The 25,397-nt window shown below is 55.4% G+C and overlaps 1 protein-coding gene across 2 annotated transcripts in view; it reads left to right on the top strand.

Annotated features, from left to right (window-relative positions):
• LOC144728117 (ras-GEF domain-containing family member 1B-like) overlaps positions 1-22,345 on the top strand; it is a 36,234-nt gene extending 13,889 nt beyond the window's left edge. Inside the window, exons 3-16 of one of the 2 annotated variants that reach the window (XM_078607408.1) lie at positions 6,869-8,084; positions 8,482-8,615; positions 9,413-9,532; positions 10,105-10,242; positions 10,773-11,048; positions 11,812-11,898; positions 12,561-12,656; positions 13,394-13,496; positions 14,158-14,237; positions 14,756-14,851; positions 15,892-15,987; positions 17,047-17,173; positions 17,560-17,632; positions 18,858-22,345. In XM_078607408.1, the coding sequence (XP_078463534.1) occupies positions 6,869-8,084; positions 8,482-8,615; positions 9,413-9,532; positions 10,105-10,242; positions 10,773-11,048; positions 11,812-11,898; positions 12,561-12,656; positions 13,394-13,496; positions 14,158-14,237; positions 14,756-14,851; positions 15,892-15,987; positions 17,047-17,173; positions 17,560-17,632; positions 18,858-18,873 (2,658 nt within the window). In that variant the 3' untranslated portion in view covers positions 18,874-22,345. Of the gene's footprint in view, positions 1-6,865; positions 8,085-8,481; positions 8,616-9,412; positions 9,533-10,104; positions 10,243-10,772; positions 11,049-11,811; positions 11,899-12,560; positions 12,657-13,393; positions 13,497-14,157; positions 14,238-14,755; positions 14,852-15,891; positions 15,988-17,046; positions 17,174-17,559; positions 17,633-18,857 lie in introns of both variants that reach the window. The other variant, XM_078607407.1, reaches the window with a different exon arrangement.
• The last annotated feature ends 3,052 nt before the right edge of the window (positions 22,346-25,397 follow it).

Raw genomic sequence — 25,397 nt, 5'->3', positions numbered from 1 at the left:
TAAGGGGTTCAACCCAGATGAGTTGATCTGCATGTCGTGTGTGGTGGGGTAAAGTGTGGGTACTCTCAACCCTTCCTTCCAAGACATCTTAACGATGCACCCGCACTCCCACACACGCACGTATACACACGCGCACGTACACACACACTCACACAAGCACGCGTACACGCACGCGCACACTTGCACACACAATACACCCTCATCCCCAATACGCGCCCTCACACGTGCTTGCATGCACGCACAATGTACGGCCCTGTGCTTTGGGGACAGACACCCACGCACGCGCACACGCACGCACAATGCACGCACAATGCACGCCCTGTGCGTTTGGGATGCGGTGAAGTTCGTGTCTCGGTGTGAGTCGAGTCTTCTCTCTCTGCTGACCTTTCCCAGTCGGAAGCAACACTCCTCCTCACATTGCGCTCACTCAGCTCCCGTCCCTGCTCATCGCCTACACAGTGGGTCAATGTGGGAGTTAGGGGTCGATTTACTTTGGCGATGGTGGTGTTGCCCTCTGCTGGTAGTGGTGGTGGTAGTGGAGGTAGTGTTGGTGGTGGTGGTAGTGGAGGTAGTGGTGGTGGTGGTGGTAGTGATGGCAGTGTCTGTGGTCAGGCGTGGTGTTGTCCACCCACCCACCCCCTAGTGTGCCATGCTGGCCTTCATATAGGTGCCCATGAACAGCACTTGTCCCAACAGTCTGTTACAGTTATACGGGGGATCTTTGTTTATCTTTGTGGTGGTGATGGTGGTGTCTCCGTCTTGTTTTTGTTCTGTCTTGACAGCTGGGGACATCTGTCTCTACGTCCCAATGGCTGATCCTTTATCTCCAAGTTCCTCTCCCACCTCCTCGCCTCTCCCACCCACTCTCCCCTCTCTCTCTCCCCCATCTCGCCTCTCCCACCCTCTCTCCCCTCCCACCCTCTCTCCCCCATCTCGCCTCTCCCACCCACTCTCTCCCCTCCTACCCTCTCTCCCCTCTCTCTCTCCCATCTCTCCTCTCCCATCTACCCCAGCCTCACGCAGACAATCGGTTGCATGTATTAATAATAAGCCCCATTGTCACGTACGGGTTGTTTGCACGGTTAAAAATAAAGCACGTGTTCACGCACGCAAGCGCACAGCTGTGCTTGGGGGTGAATAGTTAATGTCCCATCACACCTGCACGCGTGCGTGCGTGCGTCCGGGAAGCGGTGGCGTAGCGCTGCGCCACGAACCCGGCGGCAACCCGAGTCTCGATTCGGGCTCGCAGTCGAGATCGGTGACGAGTGATATCTGTATCGGTTCCAGGCGTGCCTCCTCTAGGTCGACCCAGCGTTAAATGAGTACCATCAGCGCCGCGACGATCTCCGTCGGTGCTACTCTCTTGCAGCACTTGCCTCGTCAGCCTGTGTGGGCTACAGGGGGGACCTTTGTGTGCGTGTGCGAGTCGGTTGAGGCGTGAGCTCACAAGTTAAGACACGATCGGCTGAATATTGCTCACAATGAACTCTCCCTCCTCACCACCCTACCCCACACCACTCACCCCCACGCTCACCACCCTACCCCACACCACTCACCCCCACGCTCACCACCCTACCCCACACCACTCACCCCCACGCTCACCACCCTACCCCACACCACTCACCCCCACGCTCACCACCCTACCCCACACCACTCACCCCCACGCTCACCACCCTACCCCACACCACTCACCCCCACGCTCACCACCCTACCCCACACCACTCACCCCCACGCTCACCACTCACCTCCCCCCCTCGTAGCCCCACCCCGCACCCTCACTTCCAAATGCTGCGTAGTTTTGGATCACCTATATCACAAAGACCCCCGTGTAGCCTTAACAGACTGTTGGGGCAAGTGCTGTTAGTGCGCACTTATGAAGGCACAGTACACACATCCAACTTGGTTCTGCACTGAGTTTTTTGCAAAATTCCAGATCTTTGAGTGTGGCAAGTTGTGTGGGTCAGTGCTGCTGTATGTGGAGCAGAGGTCGCTTAAGGAAGACAGGATCTCAAGAGGTAGCTCTGTGGTGTCCGCTTTCTTCGGTCGTTCTCCATTGACCAGACCGTAACGTGTAAGAATCTCACAGGTAGTTTTGTGATAGCCGCTTCTGCGGGCCGTTCTGTGTGAACCAGAGCATCACTTGAAGAAGGGAAACTCGGAGATAGTTTTGTGATATCCTCTTCTGCGGGCCGTTCTGTGTGGACGAGTGTGTCAATCGACGGAGAACGGATCTCGGAGATAGCTCTGTGGTATCCGCTTCCACGGGCCGTCCTGTAACACGAAGTCGTGCCGCTCTGCGGGATTCCCGACTGGATTCGTCGCCCGGTGAGGCCGCGACGGCCATCGTCTACTCCGAGTCGCATCGACGGGTCAAACGTGCTTGAGTGATTTCTCCGTCGCTACGTGTGTCGCACCGCGGCGATGAAATGTTCACTACCTCGCCAGGTATACAGGAGGTTGTGGGTTCGATCCCAACCCCGACGCCTGTATATTTAGCGTTTGAGTGTTCACTCTCCCCGTGGTTGCGTGTATTTTTCTCCGGGTCCTCCGGTTTTTCCGTCCACATTTAGAATCGGCGTGCGTTTTAAAGTATTTGGCTGCTGTACATTTCCACGTCATGATTAGTCACTTCCTTGAGCTTTCATTTGTGGCCCGTCGCTTCTGAAACAGGACTACATAGCTGAGTTGGCCTTACCTAGTAAAACAAACAAAAATATTCGTTCAGTTTTAGCAACTGTGCAATCCATACACGAAATCATCAGTCCACCCTTGTAGACAGAAACAACCTGCCCCATTTGGTAACCGTCGCTCCGTCTCCCACCGGTGGACGAGCGCTGCGATGCGTTCCACCCCCTCGGACCGCCGCTTCGTTGTTATTCCCGACCGTCGTCCGATAGCCCCCTTCGCCTCAGCGGCGACGCGTCCTGCTCCAAGCCCTCCACGCTCACTCTCCACGCTCGCCCTCCACGCTCGCCCTCCACGCTCGCCCTCCACGCTCGCCCTCCACGCTCGCCCTCCACGCTCGCTCTCCACGTTCGCCCTCCACGCTCGCCCTCCACGCCCTCCACGCTCGCTCTCCACGCTCGCCCTCCACGCTCGCCCTCCACGCTCGCTCTCCACATTCGCCCTCCACGCTCGCCCTCCACGCCCTCCACGCTCGCCCTCCACGCTCGCCCTCCACGCTCGCCCTCCACGCTCGCTCTCCACGTTCGCCCTCCACGCCCTCCACGCTCGCCCTCCACGCTCGCTCTCCACGTTCGCCCTCCACGCCCTCCACGCTCGCCCTCCACGCTCGCCCTCCACGCTCGCCCTCCACGCTCGCTCTCCACGCTCGCCCTCCACGCTCGCCCTCCACGCTCGCCCTCCACGCTCGCCCTCCACGCTCGCTCTCCACGCTCGTCCTCCACGCTCGCCCTCCACGCTCGCCCTCCACGCTCGCCCTCCACGCTCGCTCTCCACGCTCGTCCTCCACGCTCGCCCTCCACGCTCGCCCTCCACGCTCGCCCTCCACGCTCGCCCTCCACGCTCGCCCTCCACGCTCGCCCTCCACGCTCGCCCTCCACGCTCGCCCTCCACGCTCGCCCTCCACGCTCGCCCTCCACGCTCGCCCTCCACGCTCGCCCTACACGCTCGCCCTCCACGCTCGCCCTCCACGCTCGCCCTCCACGCTCGCCCTCCACGCTCGCCCTCCACGCTCGCCCTCCACGCTCGCCCTCCACGCTCGCCCTCCACGCTCGCCCTCCACGCTCGCCCTCCACGCTCGCCCTCCACGCTCGCCCTCCACGCTCGCCCTCCACGCTCGCCCTCCACGCTCGCCCTCCACGCTCGCCCTCCACGCTCGCCCTCCACGCTCGCCCTCCACGCTCGCCCTCCACGCTCGCTCTCCCCGATCACGTGGACGGTTGGCGTCGTTCTCCCGCTCGTTGGGGGGTTTTGTTTCTCTTGTCCGAGCGCTCTTCCCCTTGCGGTCTCTCGCGGGGGGGGGGGGGGCGTCGCGTGTCACGCAAACGGCCACAGTCACCCACGACGGCTCTCACTGGAATTCCGAAGTGTGCCCAGCAGCAGCAGCGGCGGCAGCAGCTGAGAGAGAGACAGAGATGCTGCATTCAGGATTTGACAACTGACAGCACTCGAGGGGGCACTCGGCGATGTTGAAATGTTGACTGTAGCGGCGCCGTCTCTGCCCACGCTGTCCACTCACGCTCACCTCATTCTGTAGGAATGTGCTGCTGGCGGTGGTGGCGGTGGTGCAGGTGATACTGTGTTGTGCAACTTTTAACTGCTGCTACTGACATGTGTGTGTGAGTATGCTGCTAAATGTGTCATAGTTTTTGTTCGCTGATGGTGATGTTAATGCTGCTGATGATGATTCTGATAGATGTGTAATAATCTTCATTCCTGCTGCTGCTGATGGTAATGCTGATGGTGGTGCTGATGATGATTCCGCTAGATCTGTAATACTCTACATTGCTGCTAATGATAATGATGCTGACGATGCTGATGATGCTGCTGATCCTGATGGGTCTGATGCTGGCTGATGATGATCCATTTGATCATGATAATCCTGCCGATGAGGATGCTGGTGCAGCTGTCGATGCCCATGATGATGGATGTGATACGTAACTATACCGCTGATGCTGGTGTGTGTGGGCGTGAGTCGCATCTGCTTACAGGAACAGAGACATAACCCAAATAATATCTCTTAGGTGGAACTTGTGGGCTGTTTGTTGAATATTCCCGCACACTTGTAATCGCAGGAATTCCTCAGTGTGGGCATGCGCCCGCGTCGGTTGTTCATGTGGGCGAGTGTGTGCATGTGTCCGTGTGTGTGCATGTGTGTTAGTTTGTGTGACTGTACAAGTGTGTGTTTGTCCGTGTTATGTGAGCTTGCGAGTGTGTGCATCTGTATGACTCTGTGTATGTGCGAGCGTGTATATTTATCAGTGCATATGGATACACGTGAATATGTGTGTGTCTAGATGTGTATGTATGTGTGTACATATGTATGCGTGTGTGTGTGTCTTTTTCTTTACAAAAGGATTTTCGGTTGTGTGTACAAATGTGTGTTAATATCAGCAGGAAGACAAAGGCAGCCTGGCGTGGTGCTGGCCACACCACTCCGTGGCAGCCTTAAGAGGTTTTTCGATAACACCACTTGCCCCAACAGCCTTGTGTAGGCTGCACGGGGGATCTTTGTGTGTGTGTGCGCATGTGTGTGTGTGCGCACAAACAGTACACGTGGATACTGACACAAACATAACTGCACGCTGACTAACAAGCGCGCATTACGCTTGTTATTCTCCAGTGCGTGCAGGTAATTGTCTGTAAGCACAATAGCCGTGCGTGACTTGTGCCTCATAGCCAATTGAAAACACACCCAACACATACACACACACATCCACATACACACACACACATCCACACACACATCTACCAAAACACGACATGCACACCACAGCGCACACACATGCACGATAACATCCACACGCATACATACATACATACATGTGTACACCTGCCCATGACAATACGAAGACACCCGTATCCACATACGCACACACTTCAACTTACACACGCGCCAACCACAACACGCACGCATCCACCACATGCCAACTTAGACATGCCTATCAACACACGCGTTTTGCACACACCCGCGACAACCCACACATCTGCACACACGCCCACACAACTCCACTCGCGCTTGTCAACAACAGTGCGCACATTATCTGTGCATTGCATTTGCAGTGGAGATCGTGACACATTAAAAACAACAACAACCGTCCTTCACCACTAAGTGGCGGTGATGTCACCACGTCGCTTTTATCAGGCCAGGTGCATTTTGAGACCGCGTGACGTGTCAGAAGGCCCTCTGGTAGGAGGCCACGGGACAGACCCAGGTGCCATGGGTTGACTGACTGAGATGACTGGCTGATGCACCACCTGACTCACACACACACTCGCACGCACACACACGTACGCAATCATAAACTCACCAGTCATGTTTTTAGTCTTTGCACCGATTTCTCTTTGCTTCATAGCTGTGACTTTTTTTTGCGTTTGTCTTTGTGGTGACCTCGGATACTCTTGCAAATGGGACTCATGTCTTGGTGTCATGAGTTCTCACCCTGGTCACACAGAATCAACCCGACTCTAATTTTTAATCACTTGCCCACCATCTCACTCACCCACCCATTCACATACTCACTATCATTCTTATCAAATGGAACTCCTATCCTGGTCTCTAGTTCTTACCCTGGTCACACAGAATCAAATGGGAACATTAACAAGGGGCGGTGGTGGTGGGGATGCTGCTGGTGGTGGTGGTGGTGGAGCTGTTATTTATTGGTTGGGCTGTTGCGATGCTGTTGGTGTGGTTCTGGTGAATGTGTCGGTGGTGGTGATTGTTGCCGTGTTGGTGTGTCACGACGGTTGTGCAGTGTTGGTGGTGAGGGGTGCTGCTCATTGTGTCAAGGTTTACGTATGTATGTTGAACTTCTTTCACACCGTACATTGCCAAATTGTTGATGTTGGCGGTGTTAGTGATGGTGCTGTTGGTAGGGTGCTCCTGGTAGTGCAATTATTGTTTATTGGTATGGTGTTGGTAGTGCTGATGGATGTAATTGGTATGATGTTGGTGGTGGTGTTGAGTGGTGGGTACCCGGATAGGTGGATTGGTGAATGCATGATCTGGGTGAGAAAATTATTGGATAGGTGTGGGTGAGTGGTTTGATGGGTGGTGATTGGCTGGGTGAGTGGCTCACTGAGTAGCCGATTAAGCGCCTGGGATGAACGATGTCGATGACGACGACGACGACAATGATGCCAATGCAAAAGTCTCGGCACTAACGATCTCGCCCCTTTCCAGCAGGACGGAACTATGCCTCACACGCTCGCACTGGCCACCATGCTCAACGGAAAATCCATCCGGCACGGCACCGCGGACGCATCCGGGCTCCTGCGGCAGCCGTCGTCTTTCCGCCGGTCCGTGGACCCCGGCACCACGCCGCTGCCGCCGACGCACCGGGACCGGCGCTCCCTGGACGGGATCCCGCGGCAGCCGCCGCTCCGGCGCGTCGCGGTCGACTCCCCCCCTGCCGCGGTAACGGTGGCAGGAGGAGGAGGAGGAGGGGGGGTCCTGACGGGGCAACAGGTGGTCGAGAAGCGCCCCGGCGTGGTCCGCCACCCGTCCATGAAGCGCCTGCTGGACTCGCGTGGGTTGCTCGCGATACAGAAATTCAGGCACGCGCGCGGAAAAGCCAAGGACGCCTCGCTCGGGGTCCTGCCGCAGCGGGCGGTGGAGGGGCGGGGCCCTGTGGAGCCCATCATCACGGGAGGAGGACCCAGAAAGCAGCAGCAGCAGCAGAAAATCAGGCACGTGGCGACGGGCAACGGGATGACTGTCCCCGTTGTAGCGGTCCCCGCCCACCCAGTGGACGTCGTGAAGACCCCCGCGTTAGCATGGGGCATCCAAGGATCCCGGGACGTGCTCCAACTGTCGACGGATGTAACGGACGGGCGAGCCGCGGATGCCCGCGTGGACTCGGAGGATCCGGCCGCTTCGACGGCGAAGTCGACGACCACGTCGGCGTCGTCGGCGGCGGCGGCGACGACGTCGGCGTTAACGACGGTAGTGGCGACGGTGACGACGACGGTGACGACGTCGACAATGGCGGAAAAATTCCGACGCGAGAAAGGGAAGGACGGCCGCGAGGGGGTCTTTGCGATCCATACACTGGGCAGACGGCCGTCCACAGCCAGGAGGTCCATAGACGCCTCGCTGGTGCTGATGACGCCGGCGTCGCAACCCAAGCACAGGCACGCGAGCGAGAACAGCAGGGACGCCCGCGACGGGGTCTTCGCGCACAGGTTTGACAGGCGCTCTCTGGACGACTTGGGCAGCGTGGCGCTGCAGGCCGGCGGGCGACCCGCGGCGGGCGCCACGGACGCCCGCGGGTCCTTGAAGCGACGGCCGAGCAGGCACTCGCGGGCAGCGGGGGAGGACAGCGATGGATGCCCCGGGGGGGTCCTGACGGCGCGCGAACCGCACAGGCACAGCAGCGTGGGCAGCCTCGGGGGCCTTGGCGGTGAGGTTTTGAAAATTAAAAAAATTAGAAATTACTTGTGAATAATGTTTTTTTCAATGTTCAGTAACATTTCCCACTCTGCATTGATTAGCAGTAATAACGTTACGAACCTTGCATGAGAAGGCTTGCCATTGATCGCTGTTTTATTATTGCCAAGATTTGGGAGCAACCTTTTGATAACCGTGGCCGCCTGTTCTCTGGCAGGTGAAAGATTCTTTTAACGTCCGATCCTCTTTACGAGAGCCATAGATTTAGTTTGTTGTCCTTCCCCCACACCTCCAGTTGGCATGGTTGGCTACGTATGGTGCGAAAGAAGCTCAACATCCGTGCTGCATACATCGTGATCCCGCGTCGTGATCAACGTTTTAAGCCTTGTTGTGGGCGTGGGGTGTTGCAGATTCGGACAGGCACGCGAGCAGGAGTGAGCTGGACACCTCGGGGGAGCTGGTGTTCCAGGCTGGGGTCCTCGTGGGCGGCTACCTGCCAGCGCTCGTGGACAGACTGGTGCCGACGGGGGACTTCCCCACAGACGTGAGACATCGCCACCACCGACATTACCACCACCGACATCAGCACAACTGCCACCACCGACATCGGCACCACCAACATCGCCACCACCGACATCGCCACCACCGACATCGCCACCACCGACATCGCCACCACCGACATCGCCACCACCGACATCGCCACCACCGACATCGCCACCACCGACATCGGCACCACCGACATCGGCACCACTGCCACCACTAACACCGCCATTGCCGACACCGCCACCACCAGCATCACGACCAACGCCATCACGCATGACATCACCACCAACATCATCGTCGCTGCCATTTTCTATATTGCCAGTACTTTTTACATCACGTACACAATCAATGACATCCCGTCATCATTGCCATCATCGACATAGAAGGCATCATCAACGTCACAAAGATAATCATTGATGATATCATCGAAATCGTCATCACCTCCACCATGGACATTAACATCGTCAACACGATCATCATCATTGCAGTCAGCTAGTCACTTTCTCAGTCGCTCAGGAGAGTGATTTAATAGATGTCATGTGGTCATGGCTGTCTCTTACCTTGTGTTCCCCCATGTGTCCGTGTCTCCACGTATCTCCCTGTGTCTCCCCGTGTCCTCCCGTGTCTCCCCGTGTCCCTCCCATGTCTCCACCGTGTTCCTGCTGTGTCTCCCTGTGTCCCTCCCGTGTCCCTCCTTGTCTCCCCTTGTCTCTCCTGTGTCCCCGTGTCTCCCCCGTGTCTCCCCCGTGTCCCCCCGTGTCTCCCCCGTGTCCCCCCGTGTCTCCGTGGGCCCCGTAGAAGTCGCTTGCGTTCACCGTGCTGCTGTGTGGACGTCTGTTTGCTGCACCGCACGACCTCGCGGCGCTGCTGAGCGAGGCCAGCGACCGGCGGTGGCACTCGGAGGAGCTCGGGGACGAGGTGAGGGACGGCTCGTGCCGGCATGCGGTGCCAAGATCCCGTGCCGGTGCTGTGTACGGTGTGTGCGGCGTGTGCCTGTGAGTGCATCCCCTTGTTTTTGTGTGTGCCTGTGTGTGTGTGCCTTCGACACTTCACGTGGCCTCAAGGTGCACATGGCCTGGCACAGGCGTCGTGGTGACGTCACTGCCACTTAGTGGCGAATGGCGGTTGTTGTTGTTGTGCCTGTGTATGTATCCGTGTGTGTGTGTGTGTGTGCATGTGCCCGCGTGTGTGTGGGGGGGGAGTGGTAGTGTAGCGGTTAGCGTGCTGCGCTACAAACCTGGGTTCGATTCCCGCTCACGGCCAACACCGGTGACGAATATTTGAACCGGTCCTGGGCCTCCCCTAGGTCGACTCAGCCTCAAATGAGTACCTGTTGTGGTATGTAAACATTGCCACTGGGGAGACAAAGGTGGCTGGGCGTGGTGCTGGCCACCCACCCCCTTGTGTGCCATGCTGGCTTTCATAGGTGCTCGCTAACAGCACTTGCCCTAACAGTCTGTCTTTGTGTGTGTGTGTGCCTGTGGGTGCAGGCTAAGCGGAGGAGGTTTGGCTGTCACATGTCCGAGTTGCTCTCCGAGTGGCGCGACACGTTCCCACGTGACTTTGAGGATCTGCGGGTCGCCCAGCTCCTCGCCGAAGTCTCCCGCAGGGTCGTGGGTCATGCAGAGGTCACAGACGTTCCCACTCCCTAAACCTTAACCCTAAACCCAAACTCTTACCTCTAGCCCCTGCCACTAACCCCTCATTCTAGCCCCTAACTTTAGCCCATAGCTGGTGGGGCTTGTGGTGGTGCTTGTGGTGGCCTTGCGTGGTTTTGGCCAGCCACCTCCTCGTCTGGTGTACCAACCTTCATAGGTGCTCGCTAACAGCACTTGCCCCAACAGTCTGTTCAGCCTATACGGTGGAACTTTGTCTTTGGTGTTGGTGGTGGTTGTGGATGTGTTAGCGATTGTGATTGTGGTCGTGGTGTTGGTGGTTTGTGGTTCTGGTGGTGGTTGTGGTTGTGTTAGCGGTTGTGGTTCTGCTGGTGGTGTTTGTCGGGGTTGGTGATTGTGGTTCCCCATCTCGGTTGCCGTGGTAGCGACCGTGCGTCTCGACCACAGTCTCTTGCTCGCAGCGGTTCCTCTGGTTCTGTTTGCGGCGCTGTGCCGCATCACTGCGGTTCTGACACCGCATCCCCCCACCGCCCGCCCCGCAGGAGGCTGACGGATTCCACGTCCCTCTCGGATGTCCCCCTTTGCCCCCCACGCCGGGCCTGCCGTGGGAGGTCCCTTCCCTCGACCGGCTCTCTCTCCACTGCATCGCTGCGCCGGATTCCGCGTCCTCGGCATCGTCGGCGTCATCGGCGGAGCCGACCGCCGCCAAGGGGTGTGCGGCAGGGGCGGCCTCGGTGGGCCTCTGCGGGACCTGGGACCTGGCGGCCACCTGCGCCGACCCCTACACCCTCGCGCAGCAGCTGACGGACATCGAGCTGGTAAGCTTTCGCTTCTGAGTTTTGCGGTTGTCTGACGTCGCGAGCTTGAGAGACAGCCGCGGCTTTAGAGGGGGGGGGAGGCCTTCATCCAGCAGTGAAGCGACCATGGCTGATGATGATGTGGTGGTAGTGGTTCTGATGGTGGTTGTCGTAGCAGTCGTGGTGGTGGTGGTTGCGGTTGTGGTTCTGATTGTGGTAGTTGTGGTATCAGTCGTCGTTCTGGTGGTGGGTGGTGGTAGTACCAGTTGGGGTTTATTGGCCGAAGATAAACTAGTGGCGCAGCATAACCACCCACAGCTGCCCCATCCACATCGTTGCTTGCGAGCGCCATGCGTCACCCTCTTGTGATGTGTCACGTTCATCCCAATCGTGCGAGAATGTCGGTGTTATGCGTGTGTCCCGGGAATTCACGATTGTAATAACCAATCGCATCCACGCAAATGCGTCACGTGGCAATGAAATCGGAGAGCAGATGGACGCCTGCAACTGGTTGCACGATTTGCTCGCAAACGGTTGCGCGGGCTACTCGCAACCAGTTGCAGAGACATTCACGCATAAGAGGTTCACTTGCATGCAACGGATCGCTCAGGTGTGGACAAACGCTATTGTTTTGCAATAACGGTGTTTATACCGCAGAGTTAAAATAATACATTATATCCTGACCCTGGGATTCAAATTCTATATGGGGTCAAAATACCGCATGCTCTAACCGGCGTTAATAGGCGCTCGCTAATGCCGCGTGTTGGCTTGGGTACGCACGCAGGAGCGGATGAACGACATTGGCCCCGAGGAGTTCATGCAAGCCATCATGGCGGCCACCAGCAGCAGCAAGCAGGCGGACGGCGAGGAGGTGAGTGTGTGTGTGTATGTGCGTGAGTGTGTGAGTGTGTGAGTGCGTGAGTGTGTGAGTGTGTGAGTGCGTGTGTGTGCGTGGAGTGGTAGTGTAGTGGTTAGCGCGCTGCGCTATGAACCCGGCGACCCTGGTTCGATTCCCGCTCACGGCCAACACCAGTGACGATTATCTGAACCGGTCCTGGGCCTCCCCTAGGTCGACTCAGCCTGAAATGAGGCGGTCGGGCGTGGTGCTGGCCACCCACCCCTTCGTGTACCGTTCCGGCCTTCATAGGTGCTCGCTAACAGCACTTGCCCCTACAGTCTGTTAAGGCTATACGGGGGATCTTTATCTTTGTTTGTATGCAATACCGCTGTGGATGGCATTGCAGTGTACTACGAACTAAGCTACCCGAATTCGATTCCCGCTCATGGCCAACAATAGCTAAATGGGCCTTACCTGGTCAACAAAAATAAAAGTAGTAAAGAGCAATAGTCTATTTGGCTGCGTCAGTACGTGGCCAAACGAAATCGCCCGTGAATTGTCATCGATTTCACAAAACATCGTTTGCATCCAATTTTTTAAAACGCAAAAAAAAAACTACAAATAAACGACCGGTTGGCGAATAGCTGTTGTTGTTGTTGTTGTGTTTGTCGTGTGCGTGCGTGGGTGGGCTGCAGAATAAGGGCCCTCCCAAAGTGCAGAGCCCCCCACTGGAGGTCTACGTGGACTGGTTCAACCGCCTCACATACCTGGTGGCCACCGAGATTTGCGTGGTGGGTGGCTTACCCAGAATTCCCTCCGTGCAATTAAGTGTGTCCTCGCACGCTTACACAGGTGTGTGTGTGTGTGTACGTGGCACGATTGGCTACGTACGGTGCGAAAGAAGTTCAACATACATGCGTCACGGGACAGATCCAGGTGCCATGGGTTGATTGCCTGAGATGACTGAAGGCAGATGGCACCACCTGTGTACTGGGGAGCGGTAGTGTAGAAGTTGCTGCTCTCCGAGCCGGGCTACCGGAGTTCGATTCTCGCTCACGGCCAACACCAGTGACGATTCTATGAACCTGTCCTGGGCCTCCCCTAGGTCGACTCAGCCTCAAATGAGTACCTGGTGCGGTGTGTGAACATCGCCACAAGGCAGACAAAGGTGGCCGGGCATGGTGCTGGCCACCCACCCCCTCGTGTGCCATGGCGTCCTTAATAGGTGGTCGCTAACAGACCTTGCCCCATTGGTCTGTAGATTACACGGGGGAACTTTGTCTTTCTGTGCTAAAAAAAAAACACTTGGCAGGACCCTCCTGGAAAAGAGCCATGAGACTCGGTGAGCCTTTCCTGGGTGAACAAGCGGAATCGTAGCTATCGTAAAGATCAGAGCAAAAATGTCCAATACATGTCTGTATGTTTGGTGTACATTTGCAGGCCGCGTGTGCTAACAGCACTTGGCCCAGCAGGCTTGTTTCAAGGCTTTACCTGGTGGGGGGTGCTTTGTGTGTGTGCGCTCGTGCAGCCCGGCAAGAAAAAGCAGCGCGCGCGAGTGATGGAGTTCTTCATCGACGTCGCCCGCGAATGCCTCAACCTCGGCAACTTCAACTCGCTCATGGCCATCATCAGTGAGCCACTCGCACAAAACTTACCAAGATCCCCCGTGTAGCCCTTGCAGGCTGTCGAGGAAAGTGTTGTGAGCAGGCAGCACCCTTCCAAGGCTGACACAGAGCACCTGCTCGGGGGCGGTGTGGCCAGAACCACACCCGGCCGCCTTTGTCTCCCCATTGCTGATGTTTTTACCCACTGCACCGGGTCATCATTTGAGGCCGAGTCGACCTACAGCAGGCCCAGGACCGGTTCAGATAATCCTCATTGGTGTTTGTGGCCGTGAGGGCAAATTGAACGCTGGTCGCTGGTGCGTGGCGTGGCGCAGCGCGCTAACCACTGCGCCACCACTCCCCAAACACGCAACAACACCGCCCGTTCGCCACTAAGTGGCGGTGACGTCACCACGACGCTTGTGCCAGGCCATGTGCACTTGAGGCCATGCAAAGTGTCAAATCCTCGCTAGCAGGTGACACCTCCGATTAGCACGGTCGGCTATGTACGGTGCAAAATTAGTTTAACATGAATACAGCACGGGACAGACCCAGGTGCCATGGGCTTGACTGAGATGACTGGCAGATGTGTGCCACCTGTGCTTCCCACTGTGCCGACTTGCACCATGCTCACACAGCCACGAAGCCATCCAATATCACGTGTCCCCCCCCCCCCGCCGTGTTGCAGCCGGGATGAACATGAGTCCTGTGGCACGACTCAAGAAGACCTGGTCCCACGTGAACACCGACAAATTCCAGATCCTTGAGGTGAGAACCCCGCGTGACCCCACATGACCCCCAAGGTTTCACGTTACCGCTCGCCGTCTCTCGCCGTAACCGTGGTGACGATGTTACCGAATACCCTCCTCTTTCACCTCTTTCCCATCTGTGCATGCACGTGTGTGTGTGTGTGTGTGTTTGTGCATCTGTACGCGTGTGTGTGCGCGTGCTTTTGCATGTGTGTGTGTGTGAGGGGAACGGTGACGTAGTGGTTAGCGCGCTGCACTACGAACTCGACGACCCGAGTTCGATTCCCGCTTACGACCAACACCAGTGACGATTATTTGATCCAGTCCTGGGCCTCCCCTAGATCGACTCGGCCTCAAATGAGTACTTGGTGTGGTGTGTAAACATCGCCACTGGGGAGACAAAGGCGGTCGGGCATGGTGTTGGCCACCCACTCCTTCGCATGCTGTGCTGGCCTTCGTAGGTGCTCGCTAACAGCACTTGCCACAAACATCTATTAAAGCTACAGGGTTGGGGGGTCTTTGTCTCTGTGTGTGCAGCACCACATGGACCCCACGAGCAACTTCTGTAATTACCGCACCGCCCTACGCGCCGCCGCTCAGCGCGCACACGCGGCACAGAGCGACCGTGAGAAGGTGAGCGAGCGAGTGTGTGGGTCAGTGGATGAGTTAAGGCAGGGGTCGGCAACCTACGGCTCCGGAGCCGCATGCGGCTCTTTACGGGCTGCTTCTTGACAATATGTACGTATGTACAGTATGTACTCAGATGCATTGCGGCTCTTGAAATACTGAATTTTGTACCGAATTGGAAAGAAATGGCTCTTCTTGTTATTTTGGTTGCCGACCCCTGAGTTAGGGTCATGTTGCTGTCTGGCCTGTCGCTCCACACAAAGCTCCGGGTCTTCTCAACCACCGTTATGCCCTCCCTTCCCTATCCCTATGAAACTTGGAACCCTTTAATGGAACATCTGTGCCGGCTTAAAAGATTTCGGCTGGCTTGCCTACGATCCATCCTCGGTTTAACCAGGCTGGATTACGTTTGAGGAGCTGACAAATCCTTGAGAGATTGAGACACAGTCCCTTCAATGAGCTCCTCTTGCAGGCAAGGCTGCGTTGGCTAGGTAACGTAGCCCACATGCCAGCCACTGCATGCCCAATCCGCTTCTGTTTGGCCAGATATAGGGGGCTAAATGGACACAGCACAGGCGGAAGAAAAGATGGACTGATGTGGTACAGGAGGACATTGAGCTGAGTAGAATTGCCGAAGACCTGCACCGGTGGTGTCAAGATTGGTCTCTATGGAGGAGGCTCGTGAAAGACGCTACTTGGCATTGGAGGCAGTCGCCCTCCAACAACAACGGAGGGCAAAGAGCGACGCTCGACAACAATGAGCGGAGCGCCGGGCGGCTAAAACGTAGCAAGTTGACACAGTTGGTGCCTCTGCCAGTCATCTCAGCCAGTCATCCCATGGCACCTGCTGGGTCTGTCCTGTGACATCCTGCCAGCAGCAAGCCTCCCACACACTTCGAGTGCACTGGGTCTGGCACAAGATCTGTGGTGACGTCACCGCCACCCGCGTTTGTGCCGCACTGCCTTTCATAGGCTCTCTTTCACAGCACTTGTCGCAATAGTTTGAGTAGGCTAAGTGGGGGATCTTTGTCTGTGTCTTGGTTCAGATCGTGATCCCGTTCTTCAGCCTCCTCCTCAAGGATATTTACTTCCTCAACGAGTCAAGTCCCAGCATGCTGCCCAGCGGCCACCTCAACGTGGAGGTGAACAGTCCACCTCGCCACTCACCCACCCACTCGCTCACCCACCACCTCACCCAAGGTGTCACCCACCAACTCACTCACCCACTCACCCACCCACTCGCTCACCCACCACCTCACCCAAGGTGTCACCCACCCACTCTCCCACCGACTCATCCATCCATCGACTCATCTACCCACTCATCCACCCACTCACTCATCCACCACCTCACCCAAGATGTCACTCACTCACCCACTCACCCACCCACCACCCACCCACTCTCCCACCGACTCATCCATCCACCGACTCATCCATCGACTCATCCACCCACTCACCCACCCACCAACTCATTCAACTAGCCACTCACTCACTTACTCAGCCACTCATCCATTCACCCACACATTCATCTGCTTACCCGCCTGACTGGGTAGCTCTGTGGTCGACTCAGCCTCAAATGAGTACCCAGTACGATGTCTAATCATGGTGCTGGCCACCTCCTCCTTCCTGTGCTATGCCGGCCTTCATAGGTGCTCGCTAACAGCACTTGCCCCAACAGTCTGTTAAAGGCTAAACGGGGATGTTCGTGATTGAAAGCTTTCGTGACTGCAGGGATTCATATTCTTGGGTCTTTCGGTAAAGTCACGTAAAAGGGAAATAATAAAATAATAAAAATATAAAACAATAAAAATTATCATGGCGTTTCGACTGCAACACAAGCAATCGTCATCAGGTGTGAAATCCACAGCAAGAATGTTTGGATTTCACACCTGATGATTGCTTGTGTTGCAGTCGAAACGTCGTGAGAATTTTTATTGTTTCATACTTTTATTATTTTATTATTTCCCTTCTACATGACTATACCGAAAGAACCAAGAATGTGGGGATGTTTGTGTTTGTTGCGTGTCTGTGTGTGTGGAACTGGGATGATTTGCAATGACCATGGGCTTCTAATTTGACCGCATGTCCACTTGACCTGTGGAACTGCCCATGTAAAGACCCTCCTCCCCTCATCCTCTCACCTCGTATCTCCCCCTCCTCTCCACTGCCCTCTCCTGCCCGTCCGTGGTGTGGTGGTTGAGTAGAAGCTGCAGGAGCTGACGAGGCAGGTACGCGAGTTCGTGACGTGGCGACGCGCGCGCTGCCCGTACCCATCCGTGCCCAGCGTGCGGGACTACCTGCAGCACGCGCCCGTCTACCACAGCGAGGAGGGTGAGCCACTCGCCCACCCGCCTGCTCGCCCACTCGCTTGCTCACTCGCCCGTTCACCCACTCGCTCATCCACCCGCTTGCCCGCTCATACACTCGCTCGCTCAACCGGCTCACTCACCCGCTCGCTCACCCGCTCACTCATCCACTCACTCGCTCACGACCTCCAGCGCAAACCCGTTCAGCATGTGCTGTGTTTTGAGCGCCATGTATGATATGTCATGCTCACCGTGTGTCGTCGTGTGTATGTGTGTGCGCGCGCATGTGGGTTGTGTGCCTGTGTGTCCTCACCATTGTGTTTGTTGCTCTGCTTTGCGTGTGTCGTGCGTGTGTGTGCTGTGCGTCGTGTGTGTGCGCTTGCGTCGACACGGCGTGCATTGCACCCCCAGCTCTGCAGGTGGCGTCATACGAGAGTGAGAGTCCCGAGAACCAGACGGAGAAAGAACGACTCAAATCCCTCCGGTGCGTATGGCTCTCCTCGCTCACACTCGCACACTCACGCACTCACACTCACACTCTTGTACTCCCACTCGTACACACACACACTCATACTCACAAACACTCCCACGCACTCGCACACACACACATACACTCGTACTCGCACACAAAGACAAAGATCCCCCGTATAGCCTATAACAGACTGTTGGGGCAGGTGCTGTCAGCGAGCACCTATGAAGGCCAGAACGGCACACGCCCGGCCACCTTTGTCTCCCCAGTGGCGATGTTTACACACCGCACAAGGTACTCATTTGAGGCTGAGTAGACCTAGAGGGGAGGCCCAGGACAGGTTCAGATAATCGTGACTGATTTTGGCCGTGAGCGGGAATCGAACTCTGGTGACCAGGTTCGTAGCGCAGCGCGCTAAACGCTGCACAACCGCTCCCCACTTGCACACACACACTTACACACATACACTCGTACATACACTCGTACACACACTCGTCCTTACACTCATACTCGCACACACTCTCACACACATACACTCGCACACATACACTCGTACACACTCGTTCTCACACTCATACTCGCACACACTCTCACACACATACACTCGCACACATACACTCATACACACACTCGTCCTCACACTCATACTCGCACACACTCTCACACACATACACACTCTCACACAAATACACACGCACACATACACTCGTACACACACTCGTCCTCATACTCGCACACTCACACTCATGCACTAGTACACTCGTACACTCGTATTCACACGTTCATACGCGCACTCGTACTCACACTCGCGTACGTGGGCGATGATTCGGTCATCATCTCGTGTTGCTCCAAGGCCCAGTTCCGATGATGCCATGAGCCCTGTCCTCGTGAACACCCTGATAAGGGAGCCAACTCCCTCCCGGCTCCCAGAAGTGGGTCCTTCTAACGACGTGGCTCCTGCATTTCACGCGTTATTTACTTTTCCATTTTACGAGCGTGTTCCTGTCGAGTGATTAGGGGTGATGGTTTCTGGAGAGGCACTAGAAGAGCCTCGCGCTATTGACTGACGCTACGTCGCTTCCGATTCTCCCCGCTTTGTCGTGGGGAGACAAAGCGGGACGGCCGTCGCGCCCCAGCCACACCACCACCGTTGATGCTGCTACTTGCTAACGGCGCTTGCCCCAACTGTCTGCGTAACTATACGGTGGTGCCGGGGGGCTTTGTCTTTGTGCCGACACAGGTCCATGCTGACGTAAAGACGCGAGAATTTCACCGTCGGCTCGGGAGGAGCGCTCGCAGCAACGCCGGTGGCGCGCACCGCAGCCAACCCCGTGCCACCACTGCACCACCGCGTGCGTGTAATCGTGTGTGTCTGTAGGGAGTGGTGGCGCAGCGGTTAATGTGCACTGCTTGATGGACCCATCTACGAACCGAGTTCGATTCACGCTCGCGGCCACCAACATCGCTGATGAATATCCGACCTGGTCCTGGGCCCTCCCCTAGGTTAACTCAGCCCTAAATGAGAACCTGGTGCTTTCTAACAGCACTTGCCCCAACAGACTATTGAAGTGTATATGGGGGGGGGGGACCTTTGTCTTTGCGTATGAGCACGTGTGCGTGGGGGGAGAGGCGGGCAAGTGGTTGGCACAGTGTGCTATCAACCCAAAGGCCTCGGTTTGGTCCCAGGCCGCCTGGCTTGAACGACCCTTCGCTCGACTTTGCCTAAAATGATTCTGCCTGCAGTAGCGTTCCGACGTCGGCGGTGGGGGGAGGCGATGGCGGTCAGGGTGTGTGTGTGTCGCGTGTAATGTGCCACGTCAGCCTTAATGGGTGCTCACTAATTGGGCAACCTGCAAAACAGTGTCCAGGCTTTGAAGGGGGGTCTCTGCATTGTGTGGGCGGTGGGTGCATGTGCACGCGTGTGTGCGTGAGTGCGTGAGTGCGTGAGTGCGAGTTTTTGCGAGTGTGTGTGTGTGTAGTTGTGTGTGAATGTGATGGCTCCTACAGTCTGTTCAGTTATGGGGGGGGGGGAATGTTTGCCTTTGGATGTGTAATGCTATGCGCATTATTGCATAAGTTTGTATGGGTGTATATGAGTGAGTGTTTAGGTGTATGTGTTATGTATGGATGTCTTTGTATGAGTGTATATGATTGTGGTGTTTTTGTATAGATGCAAGTGTGTATGAGTGCACGTGTGTGTTTGATTGTGTGTAGGAGTGTGCGTGTTTTTTATCTTGAGTATGAGTGTGTATAAGCGCGTGTTTGTATAGGTGTGTGTGTGAGTGCATGTGTAGGTGTGTGTGTTTGTATGAGTGTGTGTGTTTGTGTAGGTGTGAGTGTGGATAGGGGTGTGTGTGTATGAGTGCGTGTGTGTGTGTAGGTGTGAGTGTATATAGGTGTGTGTGTGTGTATGAGTGTGTGTGTAGGTGTGAGTGTGTATAGGTGTGAGTGCGTGTGCTGGGCAGGAACGGCGCTCTATTTTATAACGAGAGGGTGGAAACAAGCAAAAATATTCTTTTTAAAAGAACATTTCCCAAAAAAAAAATTCTGAAAACGGACGACGCGTGTAAATGTACTGGTAGATTTTTATTTCTGTAAGATAACACGAAACTGGAACGATGGTAGAGAAATGGCAGCTTTCACGATGAATTGCGAGACAACCATTGAGTTTGTTAGTTTGTACTTTATGCTGTAATTACTACTGTCACCGACGGGAGGGGGGGGGGGTCCTTACAATCCTAATGTGTGGGGAGGCAGACCGAGCGAGCAAGGGAGTGTGGCTATGCCGTGAGGGGTGTGGCCAGAGGCTCGTTAGACACGCCCTCTATTGTGCAGCAGCTCTTCGCTCAGATGTGGACAAAGCAGTCGCGGCAGGAGGCGATTTTAAAGTTGCGCGATTTTTGGGGTGTCGGATCTGCTCCCGCGACTGCTCGCTCGGATGTGGACCCGGATATGGGGTGGGGGGGCCCATATAAGCCCACCCAGACAGGGCCCCCCACTCCTCAACGGGAACCTCGCCCCCCCCCACCCATGACTGTACCGCCCAGCGGGGCGGAACTGTTTACATTATCCGCAAGCGTCAGAGCATTGGTGTCGGTGTGAGATGGCGTTTTGACCCCCACGTCATGTTGACCACCGGGATCACAATACGATGTATTATTTAACCCCCTTCCCCCCCCCCCCCAGGTCAGTTTGTGCCATTCTAGCTTTAATAATGTAATGTTGAGAATTTGGGAGTGCGGGGGAGATGGGGTGGAGCCCAATTTCTATCATTTGTAACCGAGACTTCAATATATGTTGAACTTTTTTCTCGCTGTATGTACCGAAACGTGCTAATCGTAGGTGCGGGGGAAGGACAACAAACTAAACACAACAAGCAGTTCTAAAGAAAAATGGGTTTTCAAAAAAAATGGGAAAGTGTTCTGTTACCTCCCCGCGGGGTCCTCCTGATTTCTTTAGCGTCAAAATTCCATCTCACACCTGTGCTAGGTAGGGTTGCCGTGGTATTGGAGTGCGTGCCTGCGTTTGAATTGTCTTGGCAAACAATGCGTTACTTGCCCACACAAAATACGGACGTGAAAAGACGACAGTTAAAGTGTGAGATGAATAGCTATTGCCCATGGTCAAATTAGTGATTTGCCAAACATCTTTCGGAGTAATTGGGGTTATTGGCGGCGAAGTGGTGTCGCTGTTTTGGCTAATTTAGTTATTTCGTTGTACCGAGTTTGACAGCGTGAGCGCTACGGATCGTAAGAGTGGCAATGATTATTATGAGAAGCGTGGCGAGGCGAGCGAGCTGCAATTGAAGAACTCTTCAGTAAACCTTTATTTGTACTTGTTCAGCAAAAATATTTGTAAAAACTTTTTTTAAAAACACGCTTTAATGGAATGTACCGTACTAGTAATGGAAGAACTCCACGACTCCAGGAAGTGGCCCGAAGCTTGCCATAACGTAAGGGGCCGTGGTGATTTACAGCCAACGTCAGTTGAGCGTGGACAATTAGACCCAAGGCGAAACATAACATATAAAAAAGATTGTTAAAAAAAAAAATTTAATGATAGAATATAGTATTGTCATCAGTATGCCATACGTATACCAAGTTTGCAGTCGATACCACATTGGGAAGTGGGTTCAAATGGAGTTACAAGATGTGAGGATAAGACAACAACAACAGACAGAGTGAGTTAATAGAAAGTGTGTAATAACAAAGACAAGAACGCAAAATACACTTATAGATTCATGGCTAATTGATCACAAACACCATCGTCGTGACGACATTGTACGTATGGTGTAAGCGGATATCAAGGCAACCCTCGTTGACACCTGAATTTTTACAGTTTTTTCTCACTTGCTGTTTTTCGATACGTGTGTGTGTGGGGAGCAGTGGCACAGTGGTTAGCGCACTGCGCTAAAAACCCCAGCGGTCCGAGTTCGATTCCTGCTCGAATTCAATACCAGTGGGCAAGTAATATCAGAACCAGTCCTGGGTCCTTCCCTAGGTCAGCTTGTCCTTAAAATGAGTACCCAATGCAGAGGGTGTGTTTAAACATCAGCACTGGGTAGACAAAGGTGGCCAGGCAGACTGTTAAGCCACACCATCATCCCCTTGTGCGCTAACAGCACTTGCCCCAACAGCCTGTGGAGGCTAATTGGGGGGTCGTTGTGTGTGCGTGTCTGTGTGTACGAGTCTCAGGTACATCATGGTACTGATAAAACTTCACACCCAACACGTGTTTGTGCAGTGTGGCTGGTGATTGGCTGTCGTAATTGGCGTGTGTGAGTGTTGCCTACATAGCGGAGCAGTCGTTGAGTGGTCAGCCCACTGCACTATCAGTGACCCAAGTTTGATTACTGCTCAATGTCAACACCAGTGATAATTATCTGAACTGGTCGACGCGGCTTCAAATGAGTACCTGGTGTGGTGTGTAAACATCAGCATTTTGGAGACAAGGGCGTGGTGTTTGCCACCCGCACCCCTTCGTGTGCCGTGCCAGCCTCCCTAAGTACTACTGGTTAACAGCACTTGTCCCATCAGTCTGTTGAAGACTATTGGCATATTTTCCGGGAAAATGTCAAAACTGGGTGGTTTTTAACTTTTGCCGACAAAACTGGATCCCAAATGTCAAAACTGGGTGGTCTTGGAAAACGACAGGCAAAACAGGGTGGTGCTCTTTGATATGACAAAACTGGGTGATGTTCAATGTGGACAAATGTCAAAACTGGGTGAAGAAGGTGTACGATTTAATGTATCATTTTGTACACGTTTAGGTCCTTGCGTTATTCATCCAAATGTCGCCACAGATTTAGAGCGTTCCAAATGATGTTTCTCGTGGCTCATGTTCCATACCTTGCACCACAAACTTCCCGTTTGCATACTGGCACAGTGTGCCAGCTTGCAACTACAGTAACACTTTCAGCTCGCGAACATACACGAACTTGCCATTTGTATACTGGTACAGTGTGCCAGCTTGCATGCTACACCTACTACAGTAGAACAACGGTAGATAGTGTTTGCGTCGAGAAGTATGGTGCTGCACACTTAGAACAAAACATGTTTGTTACATATATATAACTACTTCGACGGGCAAGAGCGCTTGTTGTGGCCCTTGGCGCGACAGAAGGAGCACCGCGTGAGGCCCAATGGGCCACCTTCGCCACGGTTGCGAATCCGACGCTTCTTCGGGCGGCCAGCCTTCTTCTGGCGAGGAGGTGGCATCATGGTGTTGTCGCGTTGCAGCTCCTCGGCAATGGGCAGCTCGATACCGGCAACCGAGGTCCATGTCGTGTTGATGGCAGAGACTTGGTAACACACCGCACATGCGTCGTAGAGCTCGGGCATCCGCCCAAACGCCATGAGGGCACGAATGTAGTGCCGACACGGCAAGCCCATCTGCTTCATGTACCCGCACGTGCACGACCGAGAGCTGAGATCGACTCGGCGCTTGGCAGAGGCGTAGGCGTCTGGATCCTTGACGTATGCACGCGTCGAGGTACTCTCGTAGACCTTGTACCTCGGGGCCAACGCCTGCTGAGCGTCGATGAGTCCTTGAGCGTACGGCGTAATGACACGCCCTTGAGCGGCCCACTTCTCGGCGTCGCTGCGGTGGGCAAAGGCCGTCGTCATCATGTCTTCCATGTGGTGCATGAGGAAGTGGAAGGGGTCCATCTCGCGAGCCGGCAGGGCCTCGCTGTTCGTGGACTCCACAAAGTTCGTCGTGCGCCAGCCGTACAATGGCGTCGTGTGCAGGTGCGGGTAGAGCGCCCACGTGTGGAGGTCGATCTTGTAGTACGTGGCCGCCGCAGGCAGAGCTACGCCCAAGCAGCCCAAGGAGCTGCGGAACGCGGCCTCGGAGGCGCACCCTTGGGCATCGTAGATGATGCCTTGGAGGTCGGGCGTGAACGCGGAGCCGATGTTGTCCACGCCGTTGCAGATCAAATGCCGCGTGCAGTGGATGAGCATGAGGTCCTTCCAGTCGGAGGCTAGGATGCCCGTGCCACGATCGCAGAAGACCGGCGTGCCGTCGAGCTCGATGTCGTTGGTCGTGCAGCAGTTGAGAAACCAGTCGTAGGCCGCTGCCGTCTCGGACGGCACCAGCGCCACGGCGAGAAGGACGTTGCGGTTGTTGCCGTCGCGCCCAACGAGGACGAGCATGGTTCCATTGTAGGCGCGCGCCTTCATGTGCGACCCGTCGATGCCGACGACGCGTTGAAGACTTGGCTGCAACGAGCGTGCGATCGGGTTGCAGATGAACGCACCCCAGAAGATGCCCGCGTCTTCTCGCACACTGCAGGTCGTCGCGTTGAGCTTGCCGAACGTCTCCACCAGCGAGTTGATGAACTCGAAGCCTGCATGGGCCGCACTCTCGTTCGCCGCGATGCACGTGTCCTTGGCGCGGTACATCATCCGGGTCGGGACAATGATGCGAGCAACGTCGGCGACCTGGGCAATGACAGTCGGTGCGGAGGTACGGGGGTTGGCGCGAAAGGCCGAACGGGCTGTCGTGTTCGCCTCCACTTGGCGCTGCGTGATCTTGGTAGTGCCCGTGCAGCCGTGGTGATCCGTGCACAGCGCCGAGACGCGGAAGCCGCGTCGTTCCCCCGTGAGCTTCGTCAGCTTCACCTTGAAGGAACAAGGTGTTGAACTAGAGCAGACGATGGCAACGTGCCGTCCGCCGCTTCGCTTGAGGTCAAGGACCGCGCGCTTGCCTTGTTGCAAAGCAAAGTCTTGGATGCCGTGGATGGCCTCGCGGCGCGTGGTAAAAGTCTTCTTGGGGTGGAGGGTTGCCATTCGAATGTGAGCAAGGTGGCAGTGCGCCCGCCTGGTCGCAAGCCCGCCCCGAGCTCACTTCCGAGTCCGAGCCGTAGCTTGAAATGTTGGTCGTTGGGGTGCTGGCACACTGTGCCAGCGTACAAATATCAAGTGTGTGTAGTTATATGGTGCTGGCACACTGTGCCAGCATACTAATACCACGTGTTTAAATGAATGGGGTGCTGGCACAGTGTGCCAGTATACAAATACCAAGTGTTTGGATGAATGGGGTGCTGGCACACTGTGCTAGTATACAATTATCAAGTGTATTTGACAAATGTCAAAACTGGGTGCACCCTGAGTGTCCAAAACTCAAGTTTTTGGCCACCCAGGGTGCACCCAGTTTTGACATTTGGGATCCAGTTTTGTCGGCAAAAGTTAAAAACCACCCAGTTTTGACATTTTCCCCATATTTTCCCATACGAATGCACTCTTGACCCAGTATTTAAAGCTAAAGTTGGGTGTGCATC

The sequence above is a fragment of the Lampetra planeri genome, chromosome 27 (genome assembly GCF_965212315.1).
Source record: "Lampetra planeri chromosome 27, kcLamPlan1.2.h2, whole genome shotgun sequence".
Lineage (NCBI taxonomy): Eukaryota > Metazoa > Chordata > Hyperoartia > Petromyzontiformes > Petromyzontidae > Lampetra > Lampetra planeri.
Note: the sequence above shows the minus strand (reverse complement) of the source record. Positions and strands in the feature narration are given on the sequence as shown.